The sequence below is a fragment of the Aspergillus tanneri genome (genome assembly GCF_003426965.1).
Source record: "Aspergillus tanneri strain NIH1004 chromosome Unknown AapTan_6_pilon_pilon_pilon, whole genome shotgun sequence".
NCBI lineage: Eukaryota > Fungi > Ascomycota > Eurotiomycetes > Eurotiales > Aspergillaceae > Aspergillus > Aspergillus tanneri.
Window position 1 is genome coordinate 3,593,163 of NW_022984633.1, and position 16,292 is coordinate 3,609,454.

The 16,292-nt window shown below is 45.7% G+C and overlaps 5 protein-coding genes across 5 annotated transcripts; 1 reads left to right on the plus strand and 4 right to left on the minus strand.

Annotated features, from left to right (window-relative positions):
• Positions 1-495: 495 nt before the first annotated feature.
• Positions 496-2,212, minus strand: ATNIH1004_009202 (uncharacterized protein; the record flags this gene model as incomplete). Its single annotated transcript, XM_033573800.1, has 5 exons — positions 496-789; positions 858-1,721; positions 1,783-1,835; positions 1,908-2,039; positions 2,095-2,212. The coding sequence occupies 5 exons, from the start codon at positions 2,210-2,212 to the stop codon at positions 496-498; spliced, it is 1,461 nt and encodes a 486-aa protein (XP_033424352.1).
• Positions 2,213-3,913: 1,701 nt separating this feature from the next.
• On the minus strand, positions 3,914-8,349 carry ATNIH1004_009203 (uncharacterized protein; the record flags this gene model as incomplete). Its single annotated transcript, XM_033573801.1, has 5 exons — positions 3,914-4,147; positions 6,638-6,848; positions 7,123-7,388; positions 7,445-7,512; positions 8,229-8,349. 5 exons carry the CDS (start codon positions 8,347-8,349, stop codon positions 3,914-3,916), a joined length of 900 nt encoding a protein of 299 aa, XP_033424353.1.
• A 179-nt stretch (positions 8,350-8,528) lies between these two features.
• ATNIH1004_009204 (uncharacterized protein) lies at positions 8,529-9,508 on the minus strand (the record flags this gene model as incomplete). The annotated part of the gene is made up of 2 exons (XM_033573802.1): positions 8,529-9,369; positions 9,414-9,508. The coding sequence occupies 2 exons, from the start codon at positions 9,506-9,508 to the stop codon at positions 8,529-8,531; spliced, it is 936 nt and encodes a 311-aa protein (XP_033424354.1).
• Positions 9,509-10,156: 648 nt separating this feature from the next.
• On the minus strand, positions 10,157-11,493 carry ATNIH1004_009205 (putative integral membrane protein; the record flags this gene model as incomplete). The annotated part of the gene is made up of 5 exons (XM_033573803.1): positions 10,157-10,374; positions 10,431-10,564; positions 10,615-10,838; positions 10,915-11,172; positions 11,314-11,493. The coding sequence occupies 5 exons, from the start codon at positions 11,491-11,493 to the stop codon at positions 10,157-10,159; spliced, it is 1,014 nt and encodes a 337-aa protein (XP_033424355.1).
• Positions 11,494-11,990: 497 nt separating this feature from the next.
• ATNIH1004_009206 (alpha/beta hydrolase) lies at positions 11,991-13,029 on the plus strand (the record flags this gene model as incomplete). Its single annotated transcript, XM_033573804.1, has 3 exons — positions 11,991-12,401; positions 12,475-12,786; positions 12,826-13,029. 3 exons carry the CDS (start codon positions 11,991-11,993, stop codon positions 13,027-13,029), a joined length of 927 nt encoding a protein of 308 aa, XP_033424356.1.
• Positions 13,030-16,292: the final 3,263 nt, after the last annotated feature.

Below are 16,292 nucleotides of genomic sequence, written 5' to 3' on the forward strand. Positions count from 1 at the left end.
GGAGGGAGATTTGTTGTATCGCGATAAGGAGGATTTCGAAGGTTTATCAGGGTCTCTGGCGCGTCCGTTGCGGAACCATAGGGGAAAGAGCCCGTATTGGACCCGAGCACCCAGAAATTATGGCCATGTAGGTGCATAGGATGACCCATCTGCCGTGTGTTCATCTACCGTTAGCTTCGGTTGTCCACCTCAATAAAGGAAGTCGTCGAATCGCTCGCGGCCGAGCTTACCGTATCCATCGAATCATTTGCAATCCTCATAATAATATCGATTGTTGAGTTAGATGGCATGTGGATGGTTGTATTCGCCTGCCACCCGTCCGATACATTGCCTTGGATAATTGGTATTCTTGGCTCAGAGTATGAAGCCTCATTCACAACCCATGTCACAATTCCGGTCTGGTTAATAGTAAACGCGTGTGTCTGATCTGCTGGCCCCGATGGTGGGCTGACAGGCGTGAAGGGAGAAAGCAGCTGAGGGTTAAGTATGCTGGTATCAGGTTTGGCTGATCCATTGATCAACATCCAAACGGTCGAGGGATGGACAGTAACGTTCATTGGAACTTTGCTGCACATCATGCTCATCTGGAAAAAGAAAATGAGAAGTCAGCGAGGGCTTGATAAGGTTGCGTGCCAATCTTCCTACATTATAGGACACAATAGCTTGGCCTTCAAGCACCTGTTGCATGTCACCATTGGGAAATGTTGCAAACCTGAGATAGTAATTCCCCGGTTCCTGGTCAAGTCGAATCATCACTGAATACCGTTGGCCGATCTCTATTTCTAGGACCTAAGATGATGTGTGATGAGCCTATGCCTGGAGGATATACTAGGATGCTCTGTAAAAGATATACCCACCTTCACTTCCTGCATCTCCACATACAATCCGTCAGCAGCATAGACAAACATGGAGTGCGCGTCCAGAGACACATGTAACTTGCTGACTGCGCCGGAGTTGACTAGATTCAGTGCGAGCCAACCACGCGCTTGATCCGCAGGGATGGTGAGCAAGGGTGAAGACGTCTTGGTGCAGGTCTCAGGTGGGAGGGAATCGACATTGAAGCCTTGCCTGAATATCATCGGCGGCATACAGCCGCGCGGACTCAATGAAATCATAGATGGTGACATTCCTGACATCGTCATTGTAGCTGGCATCGACGTTTCACTGCTGAAATGTGAGGGAGTCGTCGTTGCGGAAATGGAATTGCTAGGCATGGCCATTGTACCTGTTGACACCTGGGAAGAAGTGGAGGATGCGTCCATGTTCATGCCTATGTCCATTCGCCTTGCCATCGGCATTGTCATCATTGACGAGGAAGTCTGGTTCATTTCGCCTTGTCCCATTCCTGGTCCTGCATGGCGCATATATTCTGGTAGACACTCAACCCTCCCAAGTCCATTGGCAAGGATGCTGTCAACACAGCTCGGAAAAGCGCCTGTCTTAAAGTAGCGAGCGTAAATAGTGTCTGAAAGTTCATGTGTCCAATCATTCAAAAGAATAGATGTGGCATCCCTTTCAGTTTGTAGAAGGATATCACGCTCATGTTGGCTATGAGCAAGCTTCTCAAAAGGCCGCAATCTTACCGGGGACGGCCGTATTAAAAGTGGCCCTCTTATGCCGTCACTGTAGTATGCTCTGACGTGGGAGTGGTACCAGAAGAAGCCGTACTGATCTTTCACCGAGAATCTGTATGTAAAGTTACCACCAGGAGGTATGGGATACTGTAGCCTAGAATGAGCAACCAGGATGCGAATTGCCGTCGAAGCTTGTTTAATAACTGACCTGCGTGACACCAGGGACGCCGTCCATATCGGGACTTCCCCGTTGCAGGATACCTGTCGTAATACTATCAGTAACCATGTCTTTCCGTTTCAAAATAAATTAAAAATGAGCATATCTCTACTGACCGTGCCAATGAAGAGAAGTATCGACGGGCAGGTCATTCTTGACAAATATTTCCAGACTATCGCCCTCATCTGCCTCAATAAGGGGCCCTGGTTGCAGGCCATTGATCAGATACACTTCCCGGCTGACGCCATCTGCCTAACAATTAGCTCTGACATATCCATGTTTGGCTGTAGAAAGTCCACGTACCTGGGGCTCTAACGTCACTGTGCACCGTCAAATTATATGTGCGGAGAGCGGCATTTGAATGAGACACGAAGGAAGTAAGTGCAAGCCAGATTACGTATGAAGTCTGGTGGATGAACATCTTCGGAATGTGAGAAACGGATGCCACAGAAAACGAACATACTAATCAATCCCTGGTAAGTGTGAATACTTCGCCCCTATTTATATCGATCATCTTTCTTCTTTCTTTCGCAGTCTCTTGGAAACTCCAAGAGGATGGGGCTGCGATATTTTTGCGGATTTTAGCGTGGTTTCACCGTGTCGCACGATGCCAGGGGTATGGCGCATGGGTCAATTTCCAACCTTCTGGGGTGTGGTACGGCTATAGCTGACGGCAAAACCTAAAAGCATTTGAGCCAATGAGCATAGGGCCTTGTCGCAGGAAAGAACTGCTACTCCTGGTCCATTTATATAGTTTAGCGCCATGGACTATTCATAGTACCTTTGAAAACGGTATTACAGTGTGAACTTTTTGACTCTTTTCTTAGCAAGGCCTAAGCCTAATATACTAATATATTGCACACTAGACCACCGTTGAGACGGTTAACATGTCCAGGTGCATGCCCGAACAATGCTAGGCGATTTGTAAATACTTGGCCTAAGACTTCACTAATGCAGTACTTGCTTAGGACTTACATATTAAATTAATTATAACCCAGTACATACTACCGTAGGGTGTGGAAAATGTTAATACGTGACGTCCGCAAGTTTAAACTAATGTATTATTTCTTTCAATATAGGCCATTCCAGAGTGAATTTTAGCACATACGACCATAGGGTGTGGAAAACAGGGCTTCCCGTCCGCTCAGCCGTACTTAAGCCACACGCCGGCCGGTTAGTAGTTGGGTGGGTGACCACCAGCGAATCCCGGCTGTTGTATGTCAATCTTCATTATTTTTTTCTAATCGTCGGGTTTAGCACCGTATCTTCAGCTCTTCACCCGACTATCGTGCACGGCCGGAATAGCTGACATGTGCTCACTGTGTCCTTGTCGGAGAGCATGACGAATGAACAGTGATTCTTGGCTGACTGAAATCCCCGCTGACAGATTCGCTTTAATCTAGCCAGTAACGCCTTTCCCCGGACAGTGAAGCTTGTTAAGTTAACCGTAGTAAATTCTCTTTCCCTCCCATGGTTTTTCAATACATAGATGCTACTCCACAAAGCTCCCAGTTCTGCAAGACTCCATCCAATACTTTTATGAGGGAATTACAATGATCAGGGCCAAAGGTTTTAATTTGTTTATAATCTACAGCAGCTTTCCAGCACAAGCTTAACAAGGACACGGTTTGGGGTCCAAAATTGGGATTGGGATAATATGGAGTATTGTAAGGATAAGTAGTTTTATTGTAGCAGAGCTGACAGGTGGCCTTTCAACTAGTCGAACAGAAACTAGGACTAGCAGATTCTAGGGGCCTACTCGATGTTGGAGTTTAACAATAGCTTGGTAAACATGTAAATTTCCCACCCCTTTAGTTTCATTTGCTATTAGAGAAAGAGTAATCGTGGCTCAAGCAAGCATAGGACACTACTTGTGTTAAAAAAAGTAATTTCATGAACTATATATTCTTAATAGAGAACCCTTGGTGGCCACAGAGCTTTTTGCTTTTATTTAACTGACAGTTAATTACATATGTCCTTACTGACTCCAACGAGGAACGTTTGGATTGCGGAGGTCGAGGAGAGCACTTGCAAAACGATTACTAGAAATTTTGGCGGGCGGGCGATTTTCTGTAGAAACAGGGATTAAGTATATTTGCTCTTCATCGCTATCTTTCTCAACTCATGGTACGGCGCCATCATCATCACTATCGTTATCATCATCATCATCATAGGGATTGAGTAACTCATATTCTTCCTCGGACGCAGCGCTCATCGCCGCAAGACGCTGGAGAACCCACTGCATTTTTAGGAGGTCAACCGACGGCAAAAGGTATCTGTCTAGGTCATCGGGGAGCTCGGTTTGGCGAGGAGGTCGGTTTGAGCGGAAGGTGTTGTTGTCGGTATCCAGTAAAACCTCAGAGTTAAATTTTTTTTTAATCAGAGCTTAGACTGACTGGCTTTAAGGCAAACCGTGCATTACCCCATTATGCAAGCACTGTCGGTGCCAAGCATATCAAGTCCTTGCACTTTCGGTTCCCGCAGGACCAAGGACTTGGGCTTTCCAACTCATCTTCTCCTTAGTCCAGAACCAGCCCAGAAACTACCAGATGTTCTGCATGGAAAAGTCTTCATTGCGACTGTTCAAGGCGTAGGGGAAAATGTGCAACTTCAAAGGACCGTCAGCCCCAGTGATGACACATCTTTTTTTATCACGTGTCCTAGCCTAACATAAATTAGTACATTTTAAAGCTAAATCATGCGCTTTTAGTACTTACTTCTTCTTTTACCTTCTCGGATCGCAACTCTTCGATGTATCTGCAACAAGTTCAGTGGTTGGCGAACCCTGACCTGTCCCTGGGGGAGTTTTGGATGGTCTTGGCGAATTGGACACAGAGCTCCTGGTCGATATGTTACGCTTCTTTGTCCGTGTGAGCCCTGTACAACACGTATCACGGTCAGACAAACCTATACTTTTATAACAGAGGTGTTATACCAGTAAGGGGCACTCACACGTCGATGCGACTTTTGCTACGTTCAAGCCGTACAATATAAGCTGAATTGCGGAATACTGTCTGGCGCGTTGCACCTAGCTTACAGATATCCGCTAACTAGCCAGAGGCTAGCCCAAAAAGTGGTCGCTGTCTGCCCAGATGGTAGACAACTCTTGAGCTCTGTAAGCAGCTGAAGGCGCTCTGTATTGTCCAGTTCGGTTTGACTCATTTTAGTTTCTGTGGCCCACAGACTCCACTAAATGTCAAAATTATAATATCAAGCTGTAAGCCAGGAACAGAAGAGGCAAGAGTCAGAGAATCGTGTGATTGGAGACGGGAAAGCGGGTACACCGCAACAAAAAGTACTAACGAGAAATGTGTTAGAGACCTACCTTAGTCACCCATCTAGATAGACCCCTTGAATTGAAGAGAATTGTACCACGCTAACAAAATGACAATGACACGTGAGTGTCACGAGTCCACGTTTTTAGGTGGCATGATCTATGAACACCGCCTTGCGTATGCTCTCGTGGTCCTAGTGCCTAGTCGGACCACGATGAGTATCTTTCTGCTTCCGATGTCGAACCACTCCGAGCTGTAAGTCCTATCCGTTTTCCCGTGTTAAGAGAAGCAAACTTGTTTACTCCCTGCTTGTGTGTATCACGTAAGGTGCATTGCTGATATTTAACGTACGCAGAATCCTAGTAAGCCACTAAGGTGAACCATGACAGTTGGACCGTGGCCGAGAAGACAATGGGAAAAGTAACCAATAACTAGCTTCTGCTATGTATGGACCGTAAGACGAATGTGTCCTACAATTTCAACTATTTCTGATATATATAAACAGATATCTCTTCAATGCGTTCACTTCTTGGGAGGCAGAAAGTATCATAGCAATCGTGCCATTGGAGTCGGCTTTTAATACACCGAATAAAATAGGAAACATTAGACTCAAATAATTATCTGCCCGATATACCGGAATCTAGTGGCTTAGTATGGTGACCATCTCGGGACAAAAGGTCGGGGTGAAGTTTTCGTGGTTGAGCAGTGGTGTCTACTTTGTTCGGAAATCCATCTTCCGACATGAAGCTCTATCTTGTGCTCATGAAGCCTATATATTTTATAAATGCAAAGCCTTCTTCGGAAAAGGATCAAGCCGGGCTAATCAGGGAACTATGTATTTTGTGAGTATTTTGCCTGATATTCGCTCAGTTAGAAGAATCAGACCTTCATATAGGTATCTCTGGAGTTGATACTAGTTAATACACTTAGCGAGCAGGTCAACACATTCTAGTAACGATTTGTCAGATATTCGACTAGTACCGGATAGGAAAGTAAGATCTATTTGCAAAGAGGTCTTAAATAGATGATTTGTATGATTTCATGATAATGCTGATGATTCTGATGTGTGTTGTTCTGCATGTGTTGGTAATCTGTTAGGCCTTGTTGTCCCCCTTGTCGACAATACAAACATAAATTGTATAGTCTCGTTTCCTAATACATGAAAACAGCAACAAATTTATATCTAAAATTTCGTAATTTTAAATTAGAATACTTATGGATTCGTTTGATCCTATCTGATCTTTCTCATTGTAACTTCCTTAGGTGTTAAGCCTTATTTTGTTCAATAGAATTTGTTGAATCTTTGTACAAGCCCGAGGAATAAAAAATAAAATAAAAACAAAATAACTGCCTTTGCAGCTTCACACACTCTCAATTTATTCCGCATATGAAGCCCCACCAATTGCTGAAGTTGCGAATAAGGCAAGCCACAGACAATTCTTTCTCGAGTATGTCCATTATCATAGGTAAGCTTGCCTTCACCGTAGATGATGTTAGCTGCAACCACTGACCAGCGTACTTCTGCTGGCCAAGATAGTTGAGAAACGTGTTATAGGCATATGTTGCAATACCTCTAGCGTTTGCACCTCTGCGTCCATCTCCCTGCTGATCCAATTTCGCAGCTCAACTGCCACCAAAGAATCAGCTCCTAATTCGGTAATTGACTGTGACTGGGATATATCCTTGGACCCCATAGTGAGGAGTTGCTGTAAACGTAATACTAGAGTATCTGTGATGATCTTAACTGCGTCTTGTTTTGTCTTTGCACCTCGAAGCGCTGCCCTGACATTAGGTTGCTATTTGTCGTAGCCGGCTTGTTGCTTTCGTGATCGGAGGATAGAAGGTGCTTGAACTTTGGGTCAAGTAAATGCTGTGGCACTATGCCCTTAGAGAAAGATTGGTCATATTGTAGCCCAGCTATGGTGTGTGCCTGCTCCACTATCCTTGATGGTCTCCGTATAACCTTACTGAGTAGTCTCAGGAATTGGTCCAGTTCGACCTCTATATACCCTTGTTCTCTAAGAAATTGAACCGCTTCGGGATTCTTGCCACGTACCCAGCGGACTGGATCATCCCAAGATCAATAGAATGTGCAGGCAGTCCTAGACGAACCCGATACCGTGCGAGGGCATCCTGGAATGTGCATCCGGCGGCATAGTTGGCTTGACCGGAGTTACCGACAATCCCTGCCGCAGAAGAGAGGAGAATGAAGAAATCCAGATGCTGCGTCAAAAAGGCATTATGTAAGTTCAGCGAGCCTACGACTTTGGGTCGCACAGCAGCAGAAAAGTCCGAATATGTCATGTTGTCAATTACGGAATCCTGTATTCGCAATTACCAACCAGGAGCAGTAGCGAATATTGTCAAGTCTAGCCTACCTTGAGCACCATAGCAGCCTGAATAACTCCACGCACCGGTGGCATCTCCACCGATGCCTGCTGAAGAGCTTTTTCCAGATCAGCCTGAACGGTAATATCTCAGGTGTACACTGCCAGGTTAACTCCCATTCTCTTAACCGAAGATAACCACGATTTAAGCTCAGAGTCTTGGAGCGGAAATCGAGATAAGGCAATAACGTTTTTAGCCTTTAGTCTCCCCATCCATTCTATTATGGCGCGTCCAAGACCACCAAGGCCACTGGCTATTAAGTAAGAGACATCTTCCCGAAACTGAATATCTGCTGCAGGTTTCGACACAACCTAATTCTTATTTTAGCGGCTTTACTCGGCTTCATAAGGAGCATACTGTACCCTAACTCTGCTGTCCTGGTTTACACACAGTATCACTTTCGCAGACTTCTTACCTGCTTGGATTGTTCGAAATGCGGACTCTGTTTGGCTGATGTCAAAAGTAGTAATCGTTGGGAGAGGTTTTAATACACCCATATGCCGAAGATGGAACACAGAGGAGATTAATCTTCCAAATAGTTGAGGGTTACTTTTTAAAACCTTGGTCATATCCACGGAATAAAAGGCTATATTTTGCTGCATGAATCGCATGTCTAGCCTAGAATTTCGAAGGATGTCGTAAACACCAAGCTCGACGAACCGACCGAAGAGTGCAAGACAATTGCATGACTCGCGTCCAATATCCCTTGCGATGGAATTGACCATGACATTTACCCCGCGGTCAACAGTTATTCTTCGAATATCCCTGACGAACGCAGTTGAACGATTCGAGAAGATGGATCATTGCTGATCTTGTACTGTGTCTGCAGGAATTCTCTCTTCAGGTCATTTCCAACTGTGACAAATATCTCCGCACCGATGTCCTGTGCGAGCATTATGGCCACTTGCCCTACTGCGCTGGCACCACTATGGTAAGAATGGTCTCGCCTCTCTGTAGGTGAGCGAGTTCAACCACAGCATAATATGCAGTGGTATATGAAACTGGGATTGACGCAGCTTCTTCGAATGAGATGGTGTTGTCTATGCGGTTGACTCCAACAGCCTTCATCCTAGCTTATGAGGAAAACCCACAGGCTGACCAACCACAGACTCGGTCTCCAACTTTGAAGACATGTCGAATATTAGTGCCGACGGCTTTCACCACACCGCTGCATTCCCCCGTCATCTCAGACGCATCGCTAAATTGGCCAAGTGCGATCATTAGGTCGCGGAAGTTCAAGCCGAGAGCCTTAACATCAACTACTATTTCGTCTGGCTCTGAATGAGACACCGAGCTTTCACACTCAGTCCACTGTAGGGTATCAAGTCTTCCAGGTACAGTAATATCAAGCTTCAGAGGCCGTGTGGCACATATGACTTTTAGGTCCTGAGCAGACTCTTGTCCGATTCCTGTTATATATCTAGATATGCTCTCATCCTGAATGAGACGAGGGACGTATAAGCTGCCCTGTTCCTCAAGGTATTCTGAATCCTCGCGGCCCTCCGAATCCCCGTGGCCAATGCCTTGAGAAATATCCTTGTAGAATTCAACGATAGATTTTGTGGTTCGACATAAAGGCCTGGTCAGGTCTGTGTCCAGAGTAATGAACCTCAAGCTATTGTTCTCGGACCTGGCAGCCCTAGCCAAGCCAGTGATAAGTGCTCTGTCAGGCAAAGCGCAAGAGCTCCCACGAGTGAGCCAAATAATTCCAGATGCCGTTCTCAACATCCTCCTGATCTGCCGAAACTCACTTTCTGTGCAGGAGAGGAGCACGGGGCGTGTCAGTTCTTCCAGAACTATACAGATCTTCCCGTCAGGTTGACAATCGGCGAGAGTAGTGGTGTAACAGTTCTCATTACCGAGAGCGTTGGTTACCGATCGGCTCAGCTCATCAATGACCGCAGAAGCATCAGCACTGACAACGATTTCAGCAGCTTTATCAAGATTACTAGACTTTACAAGCCGAGGATTGGAGCAAGATTAAACAGCTTCTTAGAGAACTTTTTGCAGACTTCCGGGACCGAAACACCAAAATGTTGAGCCGAACGATGCATCATCTCTCTACAAAGAAACCGGGCTAGTTGTTTGTCCCTGTCCAAGTTAGACGAACAGCGTCATACAAACATTTAGATCCTTTGTATCCGTATTCTTAATACATACAAAATCTGCCAAGTTTATCGGGAGTAGGTGCAGGGTTGTTCAAAATTTATTATCCTATAGTTAACCTGGGACTTCTTAGACACCAATCAAGGTAGTACCATATCCAGGGAATTCCTGAACGCTAATTTGCATGCACTCTCAAGACAGGCAACCAAAATCTATGCTGCAAATCCAACAGAGATCTATTGCAAAATCCATGTATACTGTAAGTCCCATTCTAACCCATTTCTACCAATGTCTCCCGGCATCCAGTAGCTAGATATTTGCTTTATAAGTTGTTGGGTTGCAATATATTTTTATCAACACCAAATATCGGCACCTTCATGCCCATTATTCTCGATGCCCACTTGGTCTTACCTTCTAAGTCCCCATAAGTTACTATTCTTATAAACCCTATATCCCGAAGATGAAATGGAGCGCGAAGGCATGTGCATGAGGAGCATCTGCTCGGGCTTAGATTTTTGACAAGGCTTTGAAAATAAGGAACGGATATACCACATCAGAGATTCAGACCTGCTTTATAACTAATGTAATATATAGTATCACTCATTCCGCCTCGGGCCCCTCTCCACATCCACACTGGTCGTCATATTAATGCCATCCATATGAATATCGTAATCGGGACGGTAACCGCTCTTGACCGATGCCAAAGGACGTCCGTACCAGCTAGAAAACTTATGAGTGTCACTATCGGTGGTACCTTTGCGCCCGGATGTCCAAGTGGTGAGTTTTGATAGAGGTCGAAGAGAGGGGAGACAAGCTTGGTTATTCCGTTAGTGTTGTTATTTCCGGCGACGGAAAGAATATAATAATTACCAGATACAATGCCAATATTGGTCTCCACAGCAGTCCATTCGGAGGGTCCAATAAAGACCCATGTGGCGTCAACCGATGGCGTTTTGTATGCATCTAACATCACCACCAACCGGACGATTGAGATGATGCAAATGCTGGTCTCATTAGCATATCCGAGATGCGTGGTAAAGTGAAGGATACGTACAAGCCTCCCATGGCAAATGCGCCACAGAGGGCGATCTTTTGAACGGCGGTTCGCTGGCTCTTCCACACATATGGCAGGGGCAAAATCAACAGGGCCCAGTCCGTGATGATGTTGGGGACGGCATTTCCAATGAAAAATTCATTGATTTTCACTCCGCAGTGGGCAGAAATGGAGTAATCCCAAAGTCCCTGGATAGGCACACATTGAAAAACGGTTGTAAGGATCTTGAAGTTTTTAACCACGCTGTTTAGCAGATTAAAAAGAAAATTGGAGGGGACACAAGGGGGTTCGGGCTCGTACCACACCAAGTCCCCAGGCAGTGATGATGGATGCCAGCACATAAATCGGGATGCGAATGTTGGTGAACTTGAATATACGCCAGAAAAAAAGAAGGATCGAGTATTTATTGAAGCAGAGAGACAGTGTGTATAGAATCTCGCAGACAAATAGATTGATATAGAAGTGCGACACGCCGGTCAATCTCCATTTATAGATATGCGTACCGACGCCACGTTCGACCCATATTATCATGTCGACAAAGTTGCCTGTGGCAGTAGCCTGTCAAAGAGAAGAATCAGTTACTCAGCCTTTTCTTCTTCCCTTTTTTCCTTTCTCTCTCTTCTTCTCGATATTTTCGTCGGATAGACAACGAAATCTGTGCAGCAAATTACTTGGGGGCAGTGAGGAGGCAATCCGTACCAATGCAACGCAGATGATATAGTCATCCCACCATAATCCAGCCTTGGAGATATTCAGTCGGCACAGCAAGCGCAGTGCCACGGCGATAACTGCCAGACCATAGGTAGCCGAGTATGTCGCATACAGCTGGGGTTGTCGGGACGCATTGAGATCTATGCCAGCAGGAGGGGTGAGATCCATCGCGGTCGCGACAGAGTGACTACAGTCGAATAAAAAACAAGTCAAGGCCCGAGGGCGTCCTGTTCGTATACAATCGTACCACCTCTGGCTAATTTCTGAAACGTCACCGTGCCTGTCAGACACGGTATTATACTGGGTTAAATAATAGTCTACTACAGCGATTGCGTTACCTATATAGGGTCGTATTGCAAAGCCGCCGATAACAGGACGTGGCTGCATAGTGGTTTCGGAAATTTACCAGAACGTACAGCCCCCAAGCCCACTCCGTTTCCCTGTCTCCCACATGTCCAATCAGGGTAATCTCGATACTTTAGACGTGCTGCCATTTTCCACTCAGCCGAAGCATGCAAGTTGGGAGCACCCCCTGCAGGTGGAAATGAAATGAAACCCTCAAAGTTTTTATGGTAGTATCGCTGCCGGCGGGCCACGAGTATATTGGGGCGGCAACCCGCTCGCTCTGTTGGCCTGCCCTTTCTTACTTACCACTCTCTAACACCATGACTACGATCCTCTTCGTTCCTGGTGCTTGGATCACTCCGGCGTTCTATCAGCCATTTCTTCAGGCTCTTACGGACGCTCGCTATGATGTCCGCTATGCCAATTACCCCTCCTTAGACCCCAAGGATCCATCCGCCGCAGATTGTCTAGCCGACACCAAGGCAATTGCATCCGTACTCACTCCCATTGTGGAAGATGAGTGCAAAGACGTCCTGGTTTTGATGCATTCCTATGCTGGCATGCCCGGCGCGGCGGCCGCTGCTGGGCTGGCCAAATCACAGCGGGCGCAGAAGGGCAAAACAGGCGGGGTTATTGGATTACTGTTTCTCGGGGCTTTCGTTGTTCCCGAAAGCCTGAGCTGCGCCGGGCTCCAGGGTGGAAATCTGCCGCCTTGGATCTTGCTCGATAACGTATGGACTTTGGTTCCCTTCTCTTGGTCCTCCGAAGCCCACTGTGCTCTAAAATTATTCTAACTGGTTGCAGCCATCGGCGAATCTTAATATCCCCGACGACCCCGTCAATAATTTTGCCGCAGATGTCGACCCGGGTTTAACGCAATCCCTCGCCGCAAACATTAAACCCCATTCGACCTTGTCCTTCACTTCATCCCAACCCTATCCGGCCTGGGCGGAGGAGGCGTTCCAGGGGCGGTTGGCCTTTATTGTTACCACGGAAGATCGTGCGGTGCCGAAGGAGGCGCAGTATGGTATGATGGCTGCTACCCAGCAACCATGGATCGTTAAGGAAATTCCGTCCAGCCATTGTGGGCCTTTCCTGGACCGGATCGACAAGACTGTAGGACTCATGCGGGACATCATTGACCAATTCCCTTAGGAGGGACGTGGAATTCTGGCCGTTAGGGTTCTCAGCGCAGACCACCGAGATCCGCCCGCGATGGGGACACCAACCATGCAAAAACCTCGTTGCTCGGTAGATGGAAAACCACCTAGACTAGGAAGGCGCGGCAGTCCGACAACAATTGGCGTATTCCTCGTACTTTTGCTGGGCGGCCGTGAGCTCGGTCTTAGCAATATCTGATACGTGGGCTAACTTGATTACGATATCCTGTCCCTGTTGGGTTCCGGTCTGTTTGGGTCCTGTGGGTGTCCAATCATTATCCTTTGTATTATCCAACTAAATTGGCTCTATATCGTATCGATGGTCTAAGAAGAAAAGACTAATTCCAGTAGCCGTAGTGTTTCTTCCCTTAATTGCGAGTTGAGCCATGGGGAAAATAAGGCCCAGTTAGTCTGTGTACGGTCATAGAAGAACCGGAGATACGCTTTAATTGTCGTGTTCATGTATTAAGTCTGTCCATTAGTCTCTGGGTGGTACGTAGTAGGCTTGATGTTAAATTCCTAGTAATTAACATAAGGTTTTCCACATATTATTAACAGCCTGAACACCGAGATCAGATGTAATGGCGCTGGGATACTATAATATCTAATATTTTATCAGATAAGCTTGTTAGAAACTTAGGCGTATTTATTTGCTCACAAGGTATTAATATAACACCCTTCCCTAGGTGATTAACTATAACCATAAGGTTCCGGCAGCCATTTGACTCAGTCAGCTTTTCAATAAAATTAATAGCTATTTCTCTCTATTTCCCGTCGGGTATCGGCAAAGTTTTTAGCATTCCATGGCAGCAATCTCTCTATGTATGGTTGGAATTGCACCAGTAAAGCTACCTGGCAAGGATAGCGTACATTGTATTACGGCCTGGGAGTCCAGTAATCACTGAATCATACGTTTCCTGTATAATCCTGGCCAGTAGGGATTCAACGCCAGGGACCCAGCAGCGGTCCCGGTATAATAAATAGCCATACGGTGATATACTGCATTCAGAGATTTTCAGGCCTAGTTCCTTTGAGAACCCGGTAGCACCTTCGTGTACCGCGGCTCTAGTAGCACTGTATCTGGTATGTATCCTGTTGCTCTGCAATTAGCCAGTGTTTGCCTATCGGCAGGTTAATGGTGTCGTTTCCAGTTATTATTGCCTGTTTGGTAAATGTAGTAATTATTGTACTGATCTTGGCGGTGGCTACTGGGGCTGTCGCGGGGGTAAAGCTTGGTTCCTTTTGAAATATGCAGTAGATGACTTTGGGAGACAGCAATGACAGTTCTGCAATCGCTCATCTGAATAGTCTCGCGGGAGGTCTTTTTCTTTGCGGGAGAGTGCTTCAGGGCCTCCTGCTAGTTCCCCTGACTGGTAGTCCAGTGTAAAATTATACTTGCTTAGCAACGCAGCCGATCGCATTTTTTATTTATTTAACCGTCGTAGTGTTATGAAGTATTTTAGGTTCTTATAGTCTATTAGTATGCAAAAGCGGTTAATACTAATTATATAGTTCGAATTCCCATCCGTTTAGTGCGTTGATAATGGCCAATAATTCCTTGTCGTAGACCTTATAACTGCATTCCGCAGGGCTGTTCTTCTTGGAGAAATAGGCGCAAGGCCTCAGTAATCTGTTGCTATTATGCTGTGATAGTGTCCCACCTGTAGCCTATATAAAGGAATCTGTCTCGACAACAGCATCTCTCTCGGGGCTAAACTGCATAAGAATCGGGGCGGTGGTAAACATGTGTTTTAGTTGCTGAAGGCCTTCTTACATAATTCTGTCCACCTAAACTCGTGTCATTTCCACGTTAATCGATTCAACGGTGCAGCGATATAATTCCGCGTAAAATATTAAAAAGTTTACAAATCCTAAAAAACCATCACACGCACTTAACAGTCGTAGGGGCAGCGTATTCCGGTATTGCTTTAAATTTTAGCAGGATCCATGAGTACGCCCTTACCAGCCTTAACAATAAATCCCAAATACTTGGAGTTTTAACTTCAAACTCGCACTTGTTAATGTCCAATTTTAGTCCTGTCTTTTATAGTTGTTCCAATACGTTACTAACATGACTTCAGTGTTCTGCGAGTTAACCAGATGAGAAGATTAATAAGTTATCTAAGTAGGCTGAGGCGAAATCATCTAGAAAGTCGCGTAGAATTCGATTAATATGCCGTTGAACTTGCTTGGGACGTTAGCCAAGCCAAAATGTGTCACTAGCCATTATAAAAACCAAACCCAGTCCGGAAGGCCGTTATCTATTTATCTTCTGGTGAAATCTGAACCTTGTGGATGCAGTAATAACATTGAGCTTAGTAAACTAGCGTGCCTTTCCCAATCCGTTCCAGGGTCTTATTAATTATGGACCGTGCGGATATCGGTCCTTCTTTGTAATAGCATTGAAACCTTGGTAGTCACAACTAAAGCGTAGTCCCCCTCCTGGTTGCTTTACTAAAAGAAGCGGGGCTGCTGCGAGAGAGTTAGTGACTCATATAAATTGCTTGTCCAATAATTCTAAAATGGTCCTCCTAAGGACTAATAATTCGTCACGTGACATATATAACGGCTCAAATGGGTTCAAGAGTCTTTCAATTTCGTCTTTTCCAATTTAATCTTAAGATCGACTCCAGCTCCATGATGCGGTGGGAGCTTGTCAGCTTCTTGTGTACGAAATACTAGGGGAAATTGATGATAGTGTGTTGGTAGCTTGATCCTCGGGTCTGTATATTTCTCGACTGTCAGTGCTTTCTTGATAACCTCTAAGCTGCAGTGAAGACCCGTACCTTCTCGTTCTTCTTTCGTTTCTTAGCCCATATATTATTGGTATTAACGCTAATTGGAGCTATATTAGTTCTCCGGCTAGGAGCTAATTTTTTAACAGTAACTCCATAAAGAAATTCTGCCGTCAGGTCCATCCGGTTTAATACACGCGTGTTGATGCTTAGGCCACGATTCACGAAGTAAAATATCGTGGTGTCCAGATAGGTAGGGGACCGTATATAAACATACAAACGGTTACCTATTCCCCCCTACATCTAGAGAGAGTCGGGTTACGTCGTCAATTTCATCTTCCGTCAGGCCGTCTACGGCCTCGATCCTTCGGGGTTGTATAGATAAGCGCTCCAGCTTCTTTCTCTTAATATATAACAGGGAGATCAGTCCGCATGAATTACATCTAGTATCAATTCGGTCTTAGAAGGATTTTCCCCATTAACGACACTAGATACAAGAAGTGGCGGCATGGTAAATTTGACTTTTCTAAACTGTTCCCATTCCTTCTGGCGATCTGGTCTCCATATTGGCAGTTCTAAGAGCTGGCGTGTATGCTCCTGCGCGTGCCTTCACGTAGGAGCTAGTTTTTTCCCTTGTTTCTCAACTGTTCTTCATCTTCTAATTCAGGCACTTACGTGCTTGCGATCCTGGAGCTAAGAGGCAGGGCAATTTGCTAGATTTGGGGAT